General features: G+C 66.1%; 1 protein-coding gene across 7 annotated transcripts in view; it reads left to right on the top strand.

Moving 5' to 3' along the window:
- Positions 1 to 15,591, top strand: part of ANKMY1 (ankyrin repeat and MYND domain containing 1) — a 47,361-nt gene extending 31,770 nt beyond the window's left edge. For 3 of the 7 annotated variants that reach the window (XM_038574401.1, XM_038574397.1, XM_038574398.1), the window contains 6 exons: positions 427 to 558; positions 1,322 to 1,435; positions 1,694 to 1,859; positions 6,253 to 6,331; positions 6,919 to 7,079; positions 15,058 to 15,590. In XM_038574401.1, the coding sequence (XP_038430329.1) occupies positions 427 to 558; positions 1,322 to 1,435; positions 1,694 to 1,859; positions 6,253 to 6,331; positions 6,919 to 7,079; positions 15,058 to 15,164 (759 nt within the window). In that variant the 3' untranslated portion in view covers positions 15,165 to 15,590. Of the gene's footprint in view, positions 1 to 426; positions 559 to 1,321; positions 1,436 to 1,693; positions 1,860 to 2,619; positions 3,612 to 6,252; positions 6,332 to 6,918; positions 7,080 to 8,008; positions 8,213 to 15,057 lie in introns of those variants that run through there. The other 4 variants (XM_038574399.1, XM_038574403.1, XM_038574400.1 and 1 more) reach the window with 4 other exon arrangements.
- The last annotated feature ends 375 nt before the right edge of the window (positions 15,592 to 15,966 follow it).

Genomic DNA, 15,966 nt, shown 5'->3' with positions numbered 1-15,966 from the left:
GGGCCGGTGGCTGGGGACACAGCAGGGAACAAGCGAGATGTGCTCCACTCGGCGTCCGGGCAGGTGGTCGCAGCGACTCAGGTGCCTAAGCGGCAAGGGCAGGCTGGTCCCAGGGAGGAGGGCTGAAGGGACCCACCAGGCCATGTGCTGCCCCCGGGCTGGAAAGCACGACCCGAGCCAGGAGCTCTCTGCAGCCAGTGGACAGCGCGCAGAGGAAGCGCCAGACCTGGGCTGCCGGGGTGCGCGGACCCCGTGCCCCAGCATCGTCCTCTGGGCCGGGCGGCAGTGGCACCTGTGGGTGGCAGGCACGCGAGCCCCGGGTTTGGCGGTCACTGTGCTCGGTGCCGCACAGCCTTGGTCCGGGGGCTCCCTCCGCCGGCGAGGAGGGGGGACCTGGCAGGCGCTGACGAGCCCGTGTGTGTCCAGATTGTGAAGGAGCTGCTGTCCCACGGAGCCGACCCCAACCTGCTGCTGACCAAAGGCTTGGGCAGCGCCTTGTGTGTCGCCTGTGACCTCACCTATGAGCACCAGAGGAGCACGGACAGCAAGCTGGCCCTGGTGAGGGGTGAGGCTGGAGGGGGCGGGCGTGCAGGGCAGCGGGCCTGGCGTGTCGGGTCTCGGGGGGGAGCGTGTTGGACCCCCGGCTCCACCCTCACCCTGGCAGGTAGGGCTTCAAGTGACCTTGCTCCATGATGTTCAAACACCTGAGAAAGAACACCAAGTTCTGGCCCTCAGTATTACATGGGCCTAAAACTGCGAAGTTCAAACCCATTCAGGGGGCGGAGGGGCCCATGCGCGGCGCGGGCGGTGCAGCCTGGGTTTCCCCTGCTGGGCCGGGGCTGCGCCGGGCCGGGGTCTGCGGTTGTGCGGAGGCTCCCAGCTAGCTGTGAGGCCGCGGAGCCCCCGGGGAGCCCGGCCTCCCTCCTTGGGGCGGAGGGGGCCTCCCTTGGGTGCCATTTGCCGCAGAATCCGTAATAAGCCACTCGTGCCGCCTCTGAGCACACTCGTGTGTCATCGAGCCTCCGGGACGTGGTGGGGCCGTGGGGCCTGCGAGCGGCCCAGCCTCGACCTACCCCATGTCCACCTAACTTCTCCTCTGTGGGGTCAGCCCGTCTGTCCTGTCTGTCCGACCGCGGACTCCTCGGGTGGCCTCCCTGGGCCAGATGGGCGACTGTGGCCCTTGGGGGCAGTACCTGTCGTCCTGCTGGGCCGCTGTCCTTGGGCTGCCGTCCTGCCTCAGGTGACGTGGGGCACAGCTTCCGAGTCCTGCGTCCTGGCGGGGGGGCGTCCACGCGTGTGACACAGGCTCTGCTCTGCTCAGATCGACCAGCTGATTAAGTATGGGGCCGACATCCTGAGGCCGGTGAGGCTGACGCAGGGGGACAAGGTGGCTGTGGGCACGGCCGTCGACTACGGGTATTTCAAGTTCTATCAGGTACGGCTTTGTGCGTCCTGTGGGGGGCGGGCTCGAGGGCCGGGGCCTCGGGGTCTCTCGGCGAGGCTCGGCCACAGGCCCCCCCCGCCCCCGACCGAAGCCCCCCGCCCCCGGGCCTCCTGGGAGGGAAGGCCAGGCCACCCTCTGAGCGTCCTGCCTGCGTCCTGACTGCGGCTCCGCAGGGTCCGCCCCCCAGGGTCCCCCTACGGTGGTGGCCGGGCCCCGCGGTCCCTGGCGGTGACCGGTGCTGTGCTGCAGGACCGGAAGATCGCCCACTGCCCCTTCCACATGCTGACGCCGGCAGAGCGGGAGGTGTTCGTGGCGCGGAAGAGGCTCCTGGAATACATGGGCTTCCAGCTGCGCCGCGCCGTCTTCGCCAAGGAGAGCCAGTGGGACCCGAAGGTGCTGAACCTGAGCAAGAGAGGTGGGTGGCAGCGGGCTCGGGGGCACGTCGTGCGATCCCCGCCTCCTGGGGCAGCGTGGGCGTCGGGGCTGTTTGCTGAGGCCGTGGGGGACGCGCCAGGGTGGGACCGGAGAGGCCAGCTGCGGCCCCCTCCCCGGAGGTCAGCAAGAGTCATGGAGGGAGGTGGGGACACGAGCTGGGAACAGAAGCCCAGGGCTCCCTCCCCAGGGGGCACGTTTGCCTGGTGCCAGGGGACACCCGCTCTGACTTGGCACCAACTACCTACCGCCTGTCCTGCTGCCACAGGTGGAGGGCATGACACCTGGGGGACAGGGTCCTGTCTGAGCTGCTCAGGCTGCCGTGGGGCCTCGTGTGGGAAGGAGCAGGGGTGCACGACAGCCCGGCAGCCCCAGGACTTGTGGGGGGCAGACCCCGCTGCTCCGGAAGGCGGGCAGCTGAGTGTGACTTCAGGACACTCTGGGCCCGGTGGGCTGGTCAGCTCTGGGACCAGAGGAGCAGGGACCTGCCCCGCCCTTTCCTCAGGGAGCCACGTCCTGGGGGCTGGGATGGCGACTGTGCCCCTGCCTGGCGCTGCTGGCTTGGCTTAGCGGGCAGCCCTGGTCCTGAGGGCCCCACGCGGTCTGGCTGGAGGGAAGGGCTGCAGGGTCATTTGGCTTGGGAGACAGGCTGACGGATGTGGAGAAGGATCTGGAAAGTACCCAAGTGCACACAGGGAGTGTGCTGCTTCCATGTGGCAGTGACGTGGCTCCTGCTCCCACAGAGCACTGCCCTGGCCACTGGGCCTCTGTGCCCCAACACACCTGGACCTCTGCACCTGGCTGCCCCACCCCTGCACCTGGCTGCCCAACCCCTGCACCCTGGCTGCCCGCCCCCCACCCCAGCATCCTGGCTGCTGGCAGCCAGACCTTGGAATGAAAGAATGGTTTAACAACAACAACAAAGTCAACATAACACCATATTATTAGACTGAAGAAGAAAGATCACATAATCATTTCAATTGATGTAGAAAAAGCATTTGACAAAACCCAACAGCTTTCGTGATAAAAGACATACAGCAAACAAGGAATGGAGGGGCCCTTGCCTACCTGATTAGGGGCACCTACGAAGGGGTCCAGCTGACTCAGACTCCACGGTGGCCGTTTGGGGCCCACCGTGTGCTGCTTTCTCCCTAAGTCAGGGAGGCTGCTTTCTCCCTAAGTCAGGGAGACGACAGGAATGGGTTCTCTCTCCATTTGTTGGGCGTTGTGCTGGCGTTGCGTTGCTGGCCAGTGTAACTAGGCAAGAAAAAGAAAGTCATTCAGATTGGAAAGGAAAGACTTAAGCCATCTCTCTTTGCAGAAATTATCTTGCAGATTGAAAATCTGGAGAATCCACTTTTTAAACTGAGACTAATATTAAACTAAATATATAAATATTAAAATATCACTATAAATATAAAACAATTACGCTATTAAAACTAAGGAGTGCGTTTAGTAAGGTTGCAGAATATAAGATCAATATGCAAAGATCAACTGCATGACTATAGCATTGCAGCAAGCAAACCAAAAAAGGGATTCTAAAAAGTTTCGTTTACAGTAGCGTCAACAGAAATAACATACTGGTGAATATGTTGAACAAAAGCAGTTCAACTTACTCTCTAAAAACTACGACACGGTGCTGAAGTTAAAGGAGGCCTCAGTACATGGGAGGATATTTCCTTATCAGAATCCCACTGCCGCCTTTGTACAAATTGGGAAGCTGATTTTAAAATCCATATGGAGGGATCCCTGGGTGGCTCAGTGGTTGAGCGTCTGCCTTTGGCTCAGGGCGTGATCCCGGGGTCCCGGGATCTAGTCCCGCATCGGGCTCCCTGCATGGAGCCTGCTTCTCCCTCCTCCTGTGTCGCTGCCTCTCTCTCTCTGTGTCTCTCATGAATAAATAAATAAAATCTTAAAAAAAATAAAATCCATATGGAATCACAAAGGTCCCAGAGTGGCTAGCTATAGCAAGCTTGAAAGAAAAAAGCAAAGTGGAAGGACTTGTACTTCCTAAATTCAGACTCACTGCCAAGACAACAATAAAAACAGTGTGGCACTGGCGTGAAGACAGACACACAGGCCAGTGGAATAGAATACAGGTCCCAGAAACAAATACGTGTGGATGTCAGTTGATTTTCAACAAGCCAACGCTTTTTAACAAGGGTAAGAACAGGACTTTCAACAAATGGTACTGGGACAAGTGGTTATCCAGACACAGTAGAATGAGGTCTGACCCTACCTCACACCACATACGTTTAATTCAATTTGGACTGAAGACCTAAATGCAAGAGCTTAAGATATAAATCTCTTCAAAGAAAATGAAGGCACAACTCCTCACAGTCTCATAGTTGGCAGTAAACTCCTAGATATGACACCAAAAGCATAAGCAATGAAAGAAAAAAATGGATAGATTGGCTTTCACCAAAATTAAAAATTTACATTCTCCAAAGGACACAATCAAGAAGATGGAAAGACAGGGCAGCCGCCTGGAGCCCAGGGCGTGATCCTGGAGACCCGGGATCCAGTCCCACGTCGGGCTCCCTGCATGGAGCCTGCTTCTCCCTCTGCCTGTGTCTCTGCCTCTCTCTCACTCTGTGTCTCTCATGAGTAAATAAAATTAAAAAAAATTCTTAAAAAAAAAAAAAGATAGACAACCCACAGTAGGGGAGATACATCGAAACTCATATATCTCCTAAGGGACTCGTATGTAGGATAGATTAAAAAATCATACAACTCCCTAATAAAGACGAATAACTGAATTTAAAAATGGGCAGAGAGCATGAATAGAAATTTCTCTGAAGAAAGACCTACAAGTGGCGAACAAGTGCATGCGAAGATGCTCCGTGTCGTTAGCTCCCAGTCATGCACAAAGCGAACTGCACCGAGATACCGCTTCACACCCCCCAGCGCGGCTGTCGTCAGGAAGTCGGTAACAAGTGTTACGGCGACGATGTGGGCAACGCAGAAGCCTCCGACACCGCTGCCAGGAAGGGGAAAGGGGCAGCGTCCTCAGAAGGCGGCCTGGCAGTTCCTTAAATGCTACTCACAGACTTACACTATGGCCCAGCAATTCCGCTCCCACGTTTAGACCCGAGGGACGTGAGAGCACACGTCCACACAAACCCCGCGCTTGGATGTCTATAGCAGCAGCATTTACAAGAGCCACAGAATGGAAACAAGCCAAACGTCCGTGAGCTGACGAATGGAAAAGCAAATGGTGGCACAGCCACGCGATGGGGTGTTACTGATCCACCAAAGGGAGTGGAATACCCGTGGGTGACCCTCAAAAACATTTTAAGCAAAAGAATCTAGGCACCGAGGGCCACACACACACTGACTCCACTCATAGGAAACATCCAGAATCAGCAAACACACGGAGATAGAAAGTGGGTCGTGGTTGCCCAGGACTGGAGCGACGGCGGCTACCGGCCTGGGTTCCGATTTGGACCCGCGAGCGTGTCGTGCAGTTGACACGGTGCGACTCGGCCGGACCCTGAGCCGTACAGGTCCACAGAGGTGTCCGGGTCCCGCGCTCCTGCTAACGGTGCCCCCTGCCCTGCCCGGGGCGTGAGGCCGTGGCACCGCCACCTGCACCTCCAGTTCTGCCTCGCAGGAGCCTCACCCAGAAGTTTGCCCTGGTGCCATGTGGCCCTCACGACCGCGGCTTTGACTCCGCGCACCGTGTCACAGAGCTGGCCTCCCGGGCCCACGCTCTAGCCGCTGGCGCCGCTGCGGTGCAGCTGTGGGTGCTGGTGGGCGCGGGGGGGATGGAGAGGAACGAGGGGCTCCTGGCTTCTCTGCTCTTGTGGCCAGCAGGGCTTTGTGGGGTTCCTGCCGACTTAGAGGTTACGTGGCCTTCCTGGGGAGGGTGGGCACTGACATGCTATTTAAGGAGGGGAAGGGGGACAGTAATTGGAGGGGGCCTCACGCCCTTGGTCCCCAGCCCATGTGTACTCTGCTGCCGGCCCCCAAGAGCAGAGCCAGGAGGCTTCACTCTGGAGAGGACTGTGGGCCAGTCAAGGCCAAAGCCTGGTGGCCCTTTATCTGTGTGGTGACGGGTGCACTGAGCCACCCCAGACGGCAAAGACGCAGGGGGGCCAGGAGGTGCAGCTGCGCGGCCGAGGGTGCGGGGCAGAGGGAAGCCTTGGGGCCAAGCCCCGTCCCCAGAGGCTGTGGAGTCCCCCGTGGCCCTGGCCCTGCTCAGACTTGCCAAGGGGCTGTGAAAGGCTTGGGGGACCCCCACGTCCCCACAGTGCCGGGAACGGGCTCACTGCGGGACAGTGGTTGAGGTGGGCAGCTCGGGGCCCCTGTGCCCGCGGGCGTCGCGGCACGGCCAGGGGACCCACGGAGGCTGATGTGCTTCTCTGTCGGCGCAGCGGAGCTGACCCCCTACCAAAGGATGAAGCGGAAAAGCACCAGCGTGTCCAAAGCCCTGCACTTGGAGGAGCAGGAGCTGTAAGTGGCCGACGGTGGCCGTGCCTGGGCCGCCATGGGGGGCAGAGGGGCACAGCTGCACTCGTGGAGTGGCCCAGCGGGCTTGAGCCCAGGCTTGCTGTCCCAGGGGGTGTCCTGCCCTGGGCCCCTGCACCCCTACCGCCCCTCCAGCACCGGCCCCTCCCTGGGACCCTGGCTCTGCACCCACCCTGCTGTTCCAGACCTTGTAATCCCCAAGGGCATCCTGGGAGGTGCCCGCACCGTAAACGCTGGAGGGTGACAGGGGGTGATGAGCGGGCACAGGCCGGGGGTTGCGTCCGCCCTGGGGCCCACCCACCCCTGAGACAGAATGCGGTGTGCCAGGCTCACCCACAGCACCGCGGTGTGCCTGCTGGGCCTGCCCCCCCGATGCTGTGGCGCAGGAGGGTCCCGGATGCCCTGCGTGGTCACCCAGCTCCGGCGGCTTCCGGGCTCAGTGTTTCCTGTTCACAGCCTTGTGCCGGGCCCCCTGGACAGGGACTTCGTGGGGCTGCCCCTCAGCACCCCCTCGGGGGATGGCGGGGCCCAGGTGGCCGGTACCCCCCGACTTCCCTGCTGCTCCCTGGCAGGGTCCCGTTCTTCAAGTTCTGCTACCAGTGTGGCCGCTCCATCGGGGTGCGCCTGGCGCCCTGCACCCGCTGCTACGGGATCCTGACCTGCAGCAAGTACTGCAAGACCAAAGCCTGGAGCGACTTCCACAAAAGGGACTGTGGCACCCTGTCGGCCATCGGTGAGTCCGGGCGTCAGGCGGGACCCCCACCTTGGGGTGGCCGAGCGAGGTCTCCCTTGTTCCCCGAAGTCTCGCGGGCTCCGGCGACTCTGCAGACCTCCCAGGTGGGCCTGGGGTGCAGACAGGGAGGGCGCAGCGCCCACTGCTCCTCCCCTGGGCGTCCTGTGCCTGTGGCTCCTTGGAGGTGGGCACGGCCTGGGCCCCACAGAACCGGGACACCCGACCTGGTGGCTCCCCCGGAGGCGTGGGGGCCCTGGGGAGGCGCTGCTTGCCCCGACCACAGGGTACTTGGCCTGGGCGCTGCATCTGGAAGCTTCCACCTAGCCCGCCCTCCCACCTCCCCTCTTTGGGATGACCTGGGAGGAGCTGTGGGCATGTGGGTGGTGACCCGGTCCCAGGGGAGCTAACGGTGAGCAAAGCTGTCCCCTGGGACTGGGCCAGGCGAGGGGAGGCGCAGGGGTTGCTTTGCGCTCTCCCAGAGCCTGTCCTTGGTGTGGACGGACAGACAGGCGGGGCTGACCGGGCCTGGTGCCCGGGCCCCCGAGGCCGTTCCCCTCCGGGCTCTGACTCTCCGTCCTCTCCACTCCCTTTCCGTAAAATGGGGCTTTAATAACAGGCTCCGCCTGTGGGGTGCACGTGGATCTGCACCAGGCTCCCTGGGCTTGGGGGCCCCAGGCTGGGAGTCCCCCTCTTTGGAGACACTGAGTCATTGCCATGTGCAAGCATGAAGCCAAGCAGGGCAGGGGTGGGGCCCTCGTCGCCGCACGTGCAGCGGGGAGCCCGGGGCTCGGAGAGCTGAGGGGGGTGCCAGGTGACGGCCCGAACGGCTGCAAGCTGCGGGGCCCGCAGGGAGTGCATGCCCGCCGGGGGCTGCGCCCCAGCCCCCCGGGGGCACGGCGCAGGCCCCTCACCTCCGTCCTCCCTGCCAGTTCCTTGTCCAGGGCCCCACCTGGAGGACTTGCCGTGGAGGGTGGAAGAGACTCAGTAAGGAGCCGCAGCCGGCGCCCGCGGCGTGGGGAGGGCCCGGCGGCAGCCTGTGCCTCACTGCCTCCCCACCGCGGGCACCCACAGCTCGCGCGCCTCCACGCCGCTGGCCCGGCGTCGTCTGCCTACTGGCCGGAGTGTGCCCCGCGGGGCTGTGTGGCACCGTCTCCCTTGGGACCTCACAATAAAGCGCCCTTGGGTGTGAACCCTCTCCGCCTTGCTCCAGCTCTGCCCCACGAGCCCGGGCTTCCCCGGCCGCTGGCACCAGGCGTCCGTGGGCCGCAGGAGGGCGGGTGGATGCGGGTCAGCGTGCTCGGGAGCTCCTGCCGGGAGGCCACTCGCGTGCCCCGGGGGCCTGGGGGCTCTCCGTCTGCCTTCCTGCGGGTGCCCAGGGCGCCATCCCCTCCACATGCACTTCCTGGGTGTCGGTTCGGGTCCGGCAGGCTCTGGGGTGGGCGGTGGGTGTGAGGGTCACCCGTGGTTGAGACCTGGGGTCTGGGCGGGACTGAGTCAGGAGCGCTGCACCGGGGTGATGGTGGGCCGCGGGTGGGCGGAAGGGGGCGGCGGGGACTGAGGCCTGAGGTGTGCGCGGGCCAGTCCTGGTCCCCAGGCTGCCCTCCCCTCTCCTGGGGGCCCTCCCGGGAGGCGGCGGCTCCCACCACACCTGCCAGGGAAGGAAGTGCTGCCAATGAGCACCCCTCAATTTTGAACCGATCCGTGTTGACGACGAGAACCTGGAGAGGACGCAGGTACACGCGCCAACGGTTGGTCGGCGATGATGCCGGACCCGGAAATGGCCACTGGCAGCACCTTGGCGTGTCCTTCCGACGGCGTGTGCCCGCGCTCACATTGCACGTACGTCACACGCGCCGCTCCTCGCACTTCCCATGCGCCCGCCACGCCCGTCTGGACGCGGGAGCGTGATCCGTATGTTCTAAGCTCAACCTCGAATCTCTAGGCTGTTACATGTTTTTCTGCAACGTAAGGTCCCCCCAGGGAAAGTCGTATTTATTCCCATTACGCGTGCAACACAGTAAGGAAAAGGCAAACCGCGACAATCGTCCCGGTCTTGCCGCTCAGGACGGGTAAGCTGCACACGCTGGGTTCTAGGCTGTGCATGGGCGCGCACGCAGAGTGCACGCGCGTGTTGCACGTGTCCGACTGGTTTTTCACTAAGTGGCTCACTTTGTCACCCTCCCCGGCCTGCCCGAGGCGCTGGGTGCGTCCCACCACCGTCCTCAAGGCCCACAGGCACCTGCCCCCCCCTTCCACCTGGTTTTCCTTCTAGAAGAATTCACAGAGGTCGCATTTTCAGATTTCAGGAGCCTTCGCATCGTCACCCTGGGACGGGTGCTGCAAGCGTGTCTGCCCCGGGACACCTGGCCGGGGTCCTGAGCACTGCCTCAACCTCCCGCCTCCCGGGGATTCACGCGGGACATGAGCGTCCCCCCACGCACCCAGGCGGGGCCGCGGCGTTCAGGCTCCTCCTCGGCTCCGGCTCCCCTTACCATAGAGGCCCGCCGACCCCCGCCGACCCCCGCCGACCCCCGCCGACCCCCTCCGGCCTCCGAGCGAGCGCTCCCTCCCGACCCCACGCCCTCCCTGCTGCCTCTTGCGGCGGGTGGCGGGGACCCTCTCTCGGTTTGAACTTTGCTCCGTGGAGTTTCTCACTCTGTTGTCAGGTGCACGTGTCCTGTCCTGCAGGGCCCGGTTCGCTGGCCGATTAGTGCCCAGACCCAGGTCACACAAGGCTCGCCCACACTCAAGAACACTCCGCACGCACCTGCATTTTACTGATTTTATGATCGGCCGGAATTCCTGCGTAAGAGCGAGAGCCAGCCCGCGGGGACGGTCCCCCACGGCTCGCGGCGACGGAGTCCTCCGTCTGCCGGGCGCAGGGGCAGGTGTCGGGCGGTGCCCCCTCCCCGGACACCCCTGCCCACGCTGCGCGCCCCCTCCCGCTGGCGTTGCCCGCGAGCTCAGATGAACCGCGGACTTGGCCCGCCCGGTTCAGGTGTGTGGTGGTGCAACCGTCCTGCTCGTCAGCGTGACCGGGAGGCGTCTGGCATCCTTGGTGGCTTCAGGCTTCCGGGCGAGGCTGTGCCGTCGGGGTCCAGGTGGACAGGTTCCCGAGCAGAGAGACCCCCGAGGCGGCCCTCGGGGTCCCCGCTCACCCGCAGCCCTGCCTTCAGCGTCTGGCCCAACCAGGCACGTCCAGAACTCCTGCCACCGCCGCTGCGTCCTCTCCGTCCCTGCGGCCCCGGGCACCTGCAGCGGAGGCCAGCCCCTGTTGCTCCTGCACCCACCTGCGTCCTGCCAAGTCCTTTGCGGCGCCGTCTCCCTGCACCCATTGCTCAGGGTCCCCTTCCGACGGCTCTAGACCCCCGTCGCCCCCACCGGGCCGTGCCCGCCTCCCACATGCCTGTGCCCCCTCCTGCTCCCAGGAGGCTGCTGCGGAGTCCTCTCCCGCTTCTGGGTCGTGTGCATCGAGCGCTCCCGGCCCAGCGCTGACCGCCGGGCTCTGGGCGCCTGCGCCCCGTCCACAAGATAACCAGCCCCTTCCCCGCTGGCTGTCCCCGGAGAGCCGCCCTGTGGGGAGATGCCCCCATTGCCAGGCTCCAGCGGTGCTGTTCCCGCCGCACCTCAGCCGCTGGGAGGACCCGGCTAGTGCAGGGCCCTTGGCTGGTCCCGGCAGGACCGTGCGACCCGCCTTCCTGCGCCTCTGGGGGGACAGGCCCCGCCTCCCCGTGCCCTGGGGCGGCTCCCTGATTCCCATAGGGCCTGGTACCGGGGCTCCCGTGCTGGTGGCCGGCGCTGCGGATGCCCACGGGGTGCAGTGAGCCAGAGGCCAGCCCCCCAGGTCCTGAGAGCCACGGGCAGCTGGACGGGTCTTCCGACTGTGGGGGCAGCACGGGCCTCAGCTGTCCCTGCACTCGGTCCCCTCCGCAGACCAGGTGGTGGTTCCACTTGGCGAGTGGGCCGAGGGGCTCCTGCCCGGCACCTGCAGAGCGCAGCCCCCTCCTCAGGAGGTTCGGTGATGCCGGGCCTCGGGGTGCTTCTGCTTCTGCTCTCGGGGTGTGGGGTTCCCGGCTGCTCTGGGGGACCCGCCTCCCTTCTCCTTGGCTCCCTGTGAACCTGGGAGCCCTGGTCGCTTAGCCCCTGCTCCACAGTGGGGGTCCCAGCAGTGGGGGTCCCAGCAGGACGAGGAGGCTGTGCCCACCCGGGCCCCACGCCAAGCCGCCACCCGTGTCCCCGCTGGTCTGCGCCCCAGGAGCCTGCAGGCCGCTGCTGTGTGGGCTCCCCCGTCATCGGGTGTGGGAGCAAGGTGGTGGGGGTGTGTGGCCCGGGGAGGAGCGCAGACCCTGGGGGAGGGGAAGGGCCCGGCACAGAGGTGGGCAGGGGTGCGGGACGGAGGGGCGCTCGGGGGAGAGCCCGCTGCTGAGAATGCGCTCGTGGCCCAAGGAGGACGGATGGAGCCCTGGGGTGGATGCATCGGTGGGGAGGCCGCGCTGGCCGTGCCCTCCCGGCCGGTGGGTCTGTGCGTACGTGTGCGTACGTGTGTGTGCAGAGCGGTAGTTGGTGCGGAGCGGAGGGCTGGGTTGGGCAGGGAGGGGGCTTACCAGGCAGCCTGTGGGGGGCAGCTTGCTGAGGGGGGGCGGAGACCAGCCCACCCACCTCCCTCCCTGCCGCTGCCCCGGCCGCTGGCTCGTGAGCGTGCCCAGACCCTGCTCAGCGTCCCCTGGGCCTCTGGGCTCCGCTCGGCCACCTGCCTGGACTCGGGGTCCTCCTCTCTCGGGCTGGGAAGGGGAGGCCGCCTACCTCCCGATTGGAGAGTGGGGTGCCGCCGGGTGAGCGGGCTCCGACGTGCCACGGCCCTCGAGGGAGCTGCACTCCGGCAGAGTCCGGGTCAGATGAGGGGCAGCGTCAGGTGAGGGGGCCTGGGGACGAAGGAGCAGGCGGCAGGTGAGGGAGGGAGGCTGAGGCCGAGGAGCCAGGCGGCAGGACGGGGCGAGGGGCGCTCGGGAGGAGGCCAGGTCTGGGGGTGGGGCGAGGGGAGCCGTCAGAGGGGCTGCCGGGCTTCCCTTAGGTCGGGGAGCTCCCTGGGCCGGCACCGCTGATGCCTTTGAGGGGAAGCCCCGTCCTCAGGGGCAGTGGGGCCGGGTCTCGGGGGACCAGGCTGGCTGCTGCTACCCCTCCCGGGCCCCGCACCTGGGCTCTCGGAGAGTGGGCAGCGGCTCGCGGGCTGGCCAGGGGAGCTCAGGGAGCCGGGGGGGGGGGGGCAGATGCCCGGGGGTGGGGACAGGGCAGCCTCAGGGGCCCGAGGGGACCAGCCAGGTGAGCCGGGACAGAGAGGGGTTGTCAGTCTGGAACGCTGGTGACCACACAGAGGGCCTGGAACCCACGGTTGTCAGGGTTCCCCCGGAATCCAGCCTTCCGCGGCCTCTGGGGAGACGGGCCGTGGGGTGGCTGGGCGGTCCCGGGAAGGCCGCAGAAGGCACAGGCCTGGGGCTGCGGGTCCCCCATCCTGCCCCGTCTCCTTCCTCTGGCCACCGCCCCGCACCGACCACAGGCCAGGGCGTCCAGCTTGGCTTCGTTTGTGGTGTGCGCTCTTTTATTTTAAAGGACCGCCGCCCCCCCCCCCCCCACCCCAGCCCCAGTTCCCTTTAGCAGCTTCAAGGCCCTCAACCCTGAACATTTAAAAAAGTGAACACAAGACAAGGAGCCCCTGAGGCAGCAGCACTCGGGGGACACGTGTCCTGCGAATCGTGGGACGAGACGCCACGGCCTGCGCGCTTACCCCGCCCCCGGTCTCCCTTTCCGTTCCTGTGTCCCTAAGGGACGCGAGGGACTGTCCCACCGTGGCACCGCCCGCGGCCCCGTGCTTGGGAAAGCCCCTCTCCGCCTTCCCTGACGGCGAGATGAGCACGTTTCCATAAGTAACCAATAACCATCCGGTTTATTAGTTAAAGACCTGTTTATGTATTTGAGAGAGGGCGAGGGCGAGGGCGAGGGCGAGGGCGAGGGCGAGGGCGGCGCGTACCCAGGGGCTGGGGCAGAGGGCGAATCCCGCTGAGCGGAGCCCACTCGGGGCTGGAGCCCACGCCCCTGAGCCCAGGGCCTGAGCAGAAAGCAAGAGCGGACGTTCCCGACCGCGCCACAAGGCGCCCGCTCCTGGCGTTGTTCGCGGGGCACTTGGCCCGCGTGTCTGGGCCCGGCCGCCGCGGGGTGCGATTGCTGCCGTCCTCACCGCAGGAGCCTCCGCTGTGCCCGCCGCCCTGCGTCTGGCCCTTGTCGGGAGGACGCGTATCGGAGCCGGGCTCCGGCGAGCTGGCTGTGCCCTGGGTCCCGGGTCCCCGCGGCCTCCGGGTGGGGAGCGGGCGTGCACACCTGGTTCTCACTCGTCCCCAGCGCACTAGCTGTCGTGAGGGTGCGGCGGCCGCAGGGCCCGGTTGACCCTCCTGCGCGGCTCGGCCAGGGCACAGCGGGTGATGCCGTGTGCTCCCCGGGTGGCTCCCCTCTGCGCCCTTCTCCAGAATGTCCTCCACACGGACTCAAAGGGCCTGGTCGTCTGCAGCCGGGGCCGCACTCAGGCTTTCTGGGCGGGGGGGGGGCTCCAGTCCACCTCCCAACTCCCGGCCGGACCTGCTTCCCCCGCCCACTGGCCTGGGGGCACCGACCTCCTGCCAACCTGCTTCCTGGGGGGTCCTCACCTCCTGTGGGGGATCCCCTCAATCCATGGGGTCCTTGCCTCCCGTGGGGGATCCCCTCCTCCCGGGAGGTCCTCACATCCTGTGGGTGATCCCCTCCTCCCAGGGGGTCCTTGCCTCCCGTGGGGGATCCCCTCTTCCTGGAGGTCCACCCCTCTGTGGGGGGATCTCCTCCTCCTGGGGGGTACCCTCCTCCTGGGGGTCCTCGCCTCCCGTGGGGGTCCCCTCCTCCCGGGGGGGCTCCTCGCCTCAGCTCCAGGTGGTACGGTCCCCAGCCTCCTGTTTTCTCCTAAGCAGCGGGCTTGTTCCAACCCGCGGCCCCCGTGTCCGACCCCACACCACACTCCGCGCCGTCTGCCCAGAGCCTGCGGGGCTCGGCCTCCGGGCAGGGGTGTCTTTGGCCAGTTGTAAGCTGTGAGCTCTCATCCGGGGGTGTCCCTCCCCGTCCCCAAAGGTGTCTCACCCTGGCTGCGGGGAGCCCCCCCGGTACCTGCTGGGGGCCACGGGAACCCCTGCTCCGGGAGCCGCTGTTTCTGGGCTGGGCCCTGGCAGCAAAGCTTTCCCCCCCCACCCCCCGCCGGCAGGGCGAGGTTCCCTTCCTCCCGGAGTCCACGCTGCCCTGGCAGCCCCCCACCCCGGCCTGCAGGGCCCCCCGCCCCGTCCGGTGCCCACAGGCGGCTACTGACTGTCCTGTGTGCGGCTGCGGTGTGGGGCCAATGTCCTCCACACCGGGCGCTGCCTGCGCTTTCCTCCCGCTGGGGGGAGGTGGCTGGACCCCGGGGGCTGTTGCCAACCCCCTTCCCTGCGCCCAGGTGGGGCCCCGGGCTGACCCAACGCCTCCTGCTGGTCTGTCCAGGCCGCGAAGGAGGGAGGGAAGTGTGGGGTGTGTGAGGTTGGCCCTCGCCGGGTCCCGTCACCTGCCCAGACGCCGCCCCTCGAGGCTCGACCCCCAACTTGCCCCCCGTCGTTCCCGGCCAGAGCGCCAGCCCCCGACCCGGGCTCCCCGTGTTCACTAGGGTTTCAGGGCAGGGGTCTGCTCCCCACCCTGAGCGGAGCTGGGGCTTCCATTACCAACGCGATCTCTGGGCAGAGGGTTTATCTCCAGGGAGAGCCCTCGGGGCCTGCCCGCGGCCCCCCGGATGCCCAAGGCCCGGATGGGAGGGAGAGCCAGGGAGGGGCCTCCCCATGACCAGCCCCGGGTCCGCCGTGGGCAGGGTGGGCCCGTCCCCGCCACCCCACCCCGTCCCGCGCTGGCCCACCTCACTGGGTGTCCTTCTCACCCGCAGGGAATATGAACTCGGCTCCGTTTACACAGAACTTCCAGAAGCCCTCCAGGCTCGTGGCCGAGAAGGCGGGCCAGAAGCCCAAGCCCCGGAAGCCGTCGAGCCGGTGAAGCTTCACATACAACCACGAATGAGCACCCAGCGCCCCACCTGTTCTGTGGACTCCGAGCGGGGCTGCCCAGCGCCCCAGGGACAGAGGCCTTCACCCCCACCTGCCTCCCCGGGAGCAGCGGGGCCGCCCAGCCCACCCAGGACCCCCGGCAGGGGAGGCGGGGGAGCCCACAGCCGCCGCTCTTCGGGGGAGGCCACTGCTTGGGCCAGGCCAGGGGCCACCAAGGGGCTGCAGCCCCAGAGGAGCCGCGTCTTCCCTGCCAGGGCGGGCTGCCCGGACCCCTGTGCTGGCCGGGGGCGGGGGGCGTGGGGGGGCTCCTGGCCGCTGCCTCCGAGCACTCCAGGCCCGAGGGGACAGAGAGGCTTTGTCAAATGTCCGCCGGGCAGACCAGCGTGGCTGCAATTCCCAAATAAAGTGACCCTGCAGCAGCTCTTGCTTCCGGGCTGGCCTCTGGGCCCCACCCTGGGGATGTTGCTGAGGCCGGTGCCCTGGAGGGGCTGAAGGGTGCCCGCGGCGGGGGCACGGGGGGAGAGGCTGGCAGCTTGCCCCAGTTATGATGCAGGACTCCAGGTGGCCGGGCAGCCGGTGGGGCAGGAGGTGGCTGCCCTGGCGAGGCAGCAGGGCTCCACGACCCATCGGGACGTCCAGCCGGGACAATGCCGGTCCCCAGGCGCTGGCCTCCTGGGCACCTGAGGCTGCTTGGCGGGAACCGGAACCTTCCAGGCCATGCATCGGGACGGGAGTGCAGAGCAGGGCAGTGGACAGCGGGCGGGCCTGGCCTTCTGCTTCCCCGGGCAGTG

The sequence above is a fragment of the Canis lupus genome, chromosome 25 (genome assembly GCF_011100685.1).
Source record: "Canis lupus familiaris isolate Mischka breed German Shepherd chromosome 25, alternate assembly UU_Cfam_GSD_1.0, whole genome shotgun sequence".
Lineage (NCBI taxonomy): Eukaryota > Metazoa > Chordata > Mammalia > Carnivora > Canidae > Canis > Canis lupus.
This window is presented reverse-complemented; position numbering and strand designations above follow the sequence as displayed.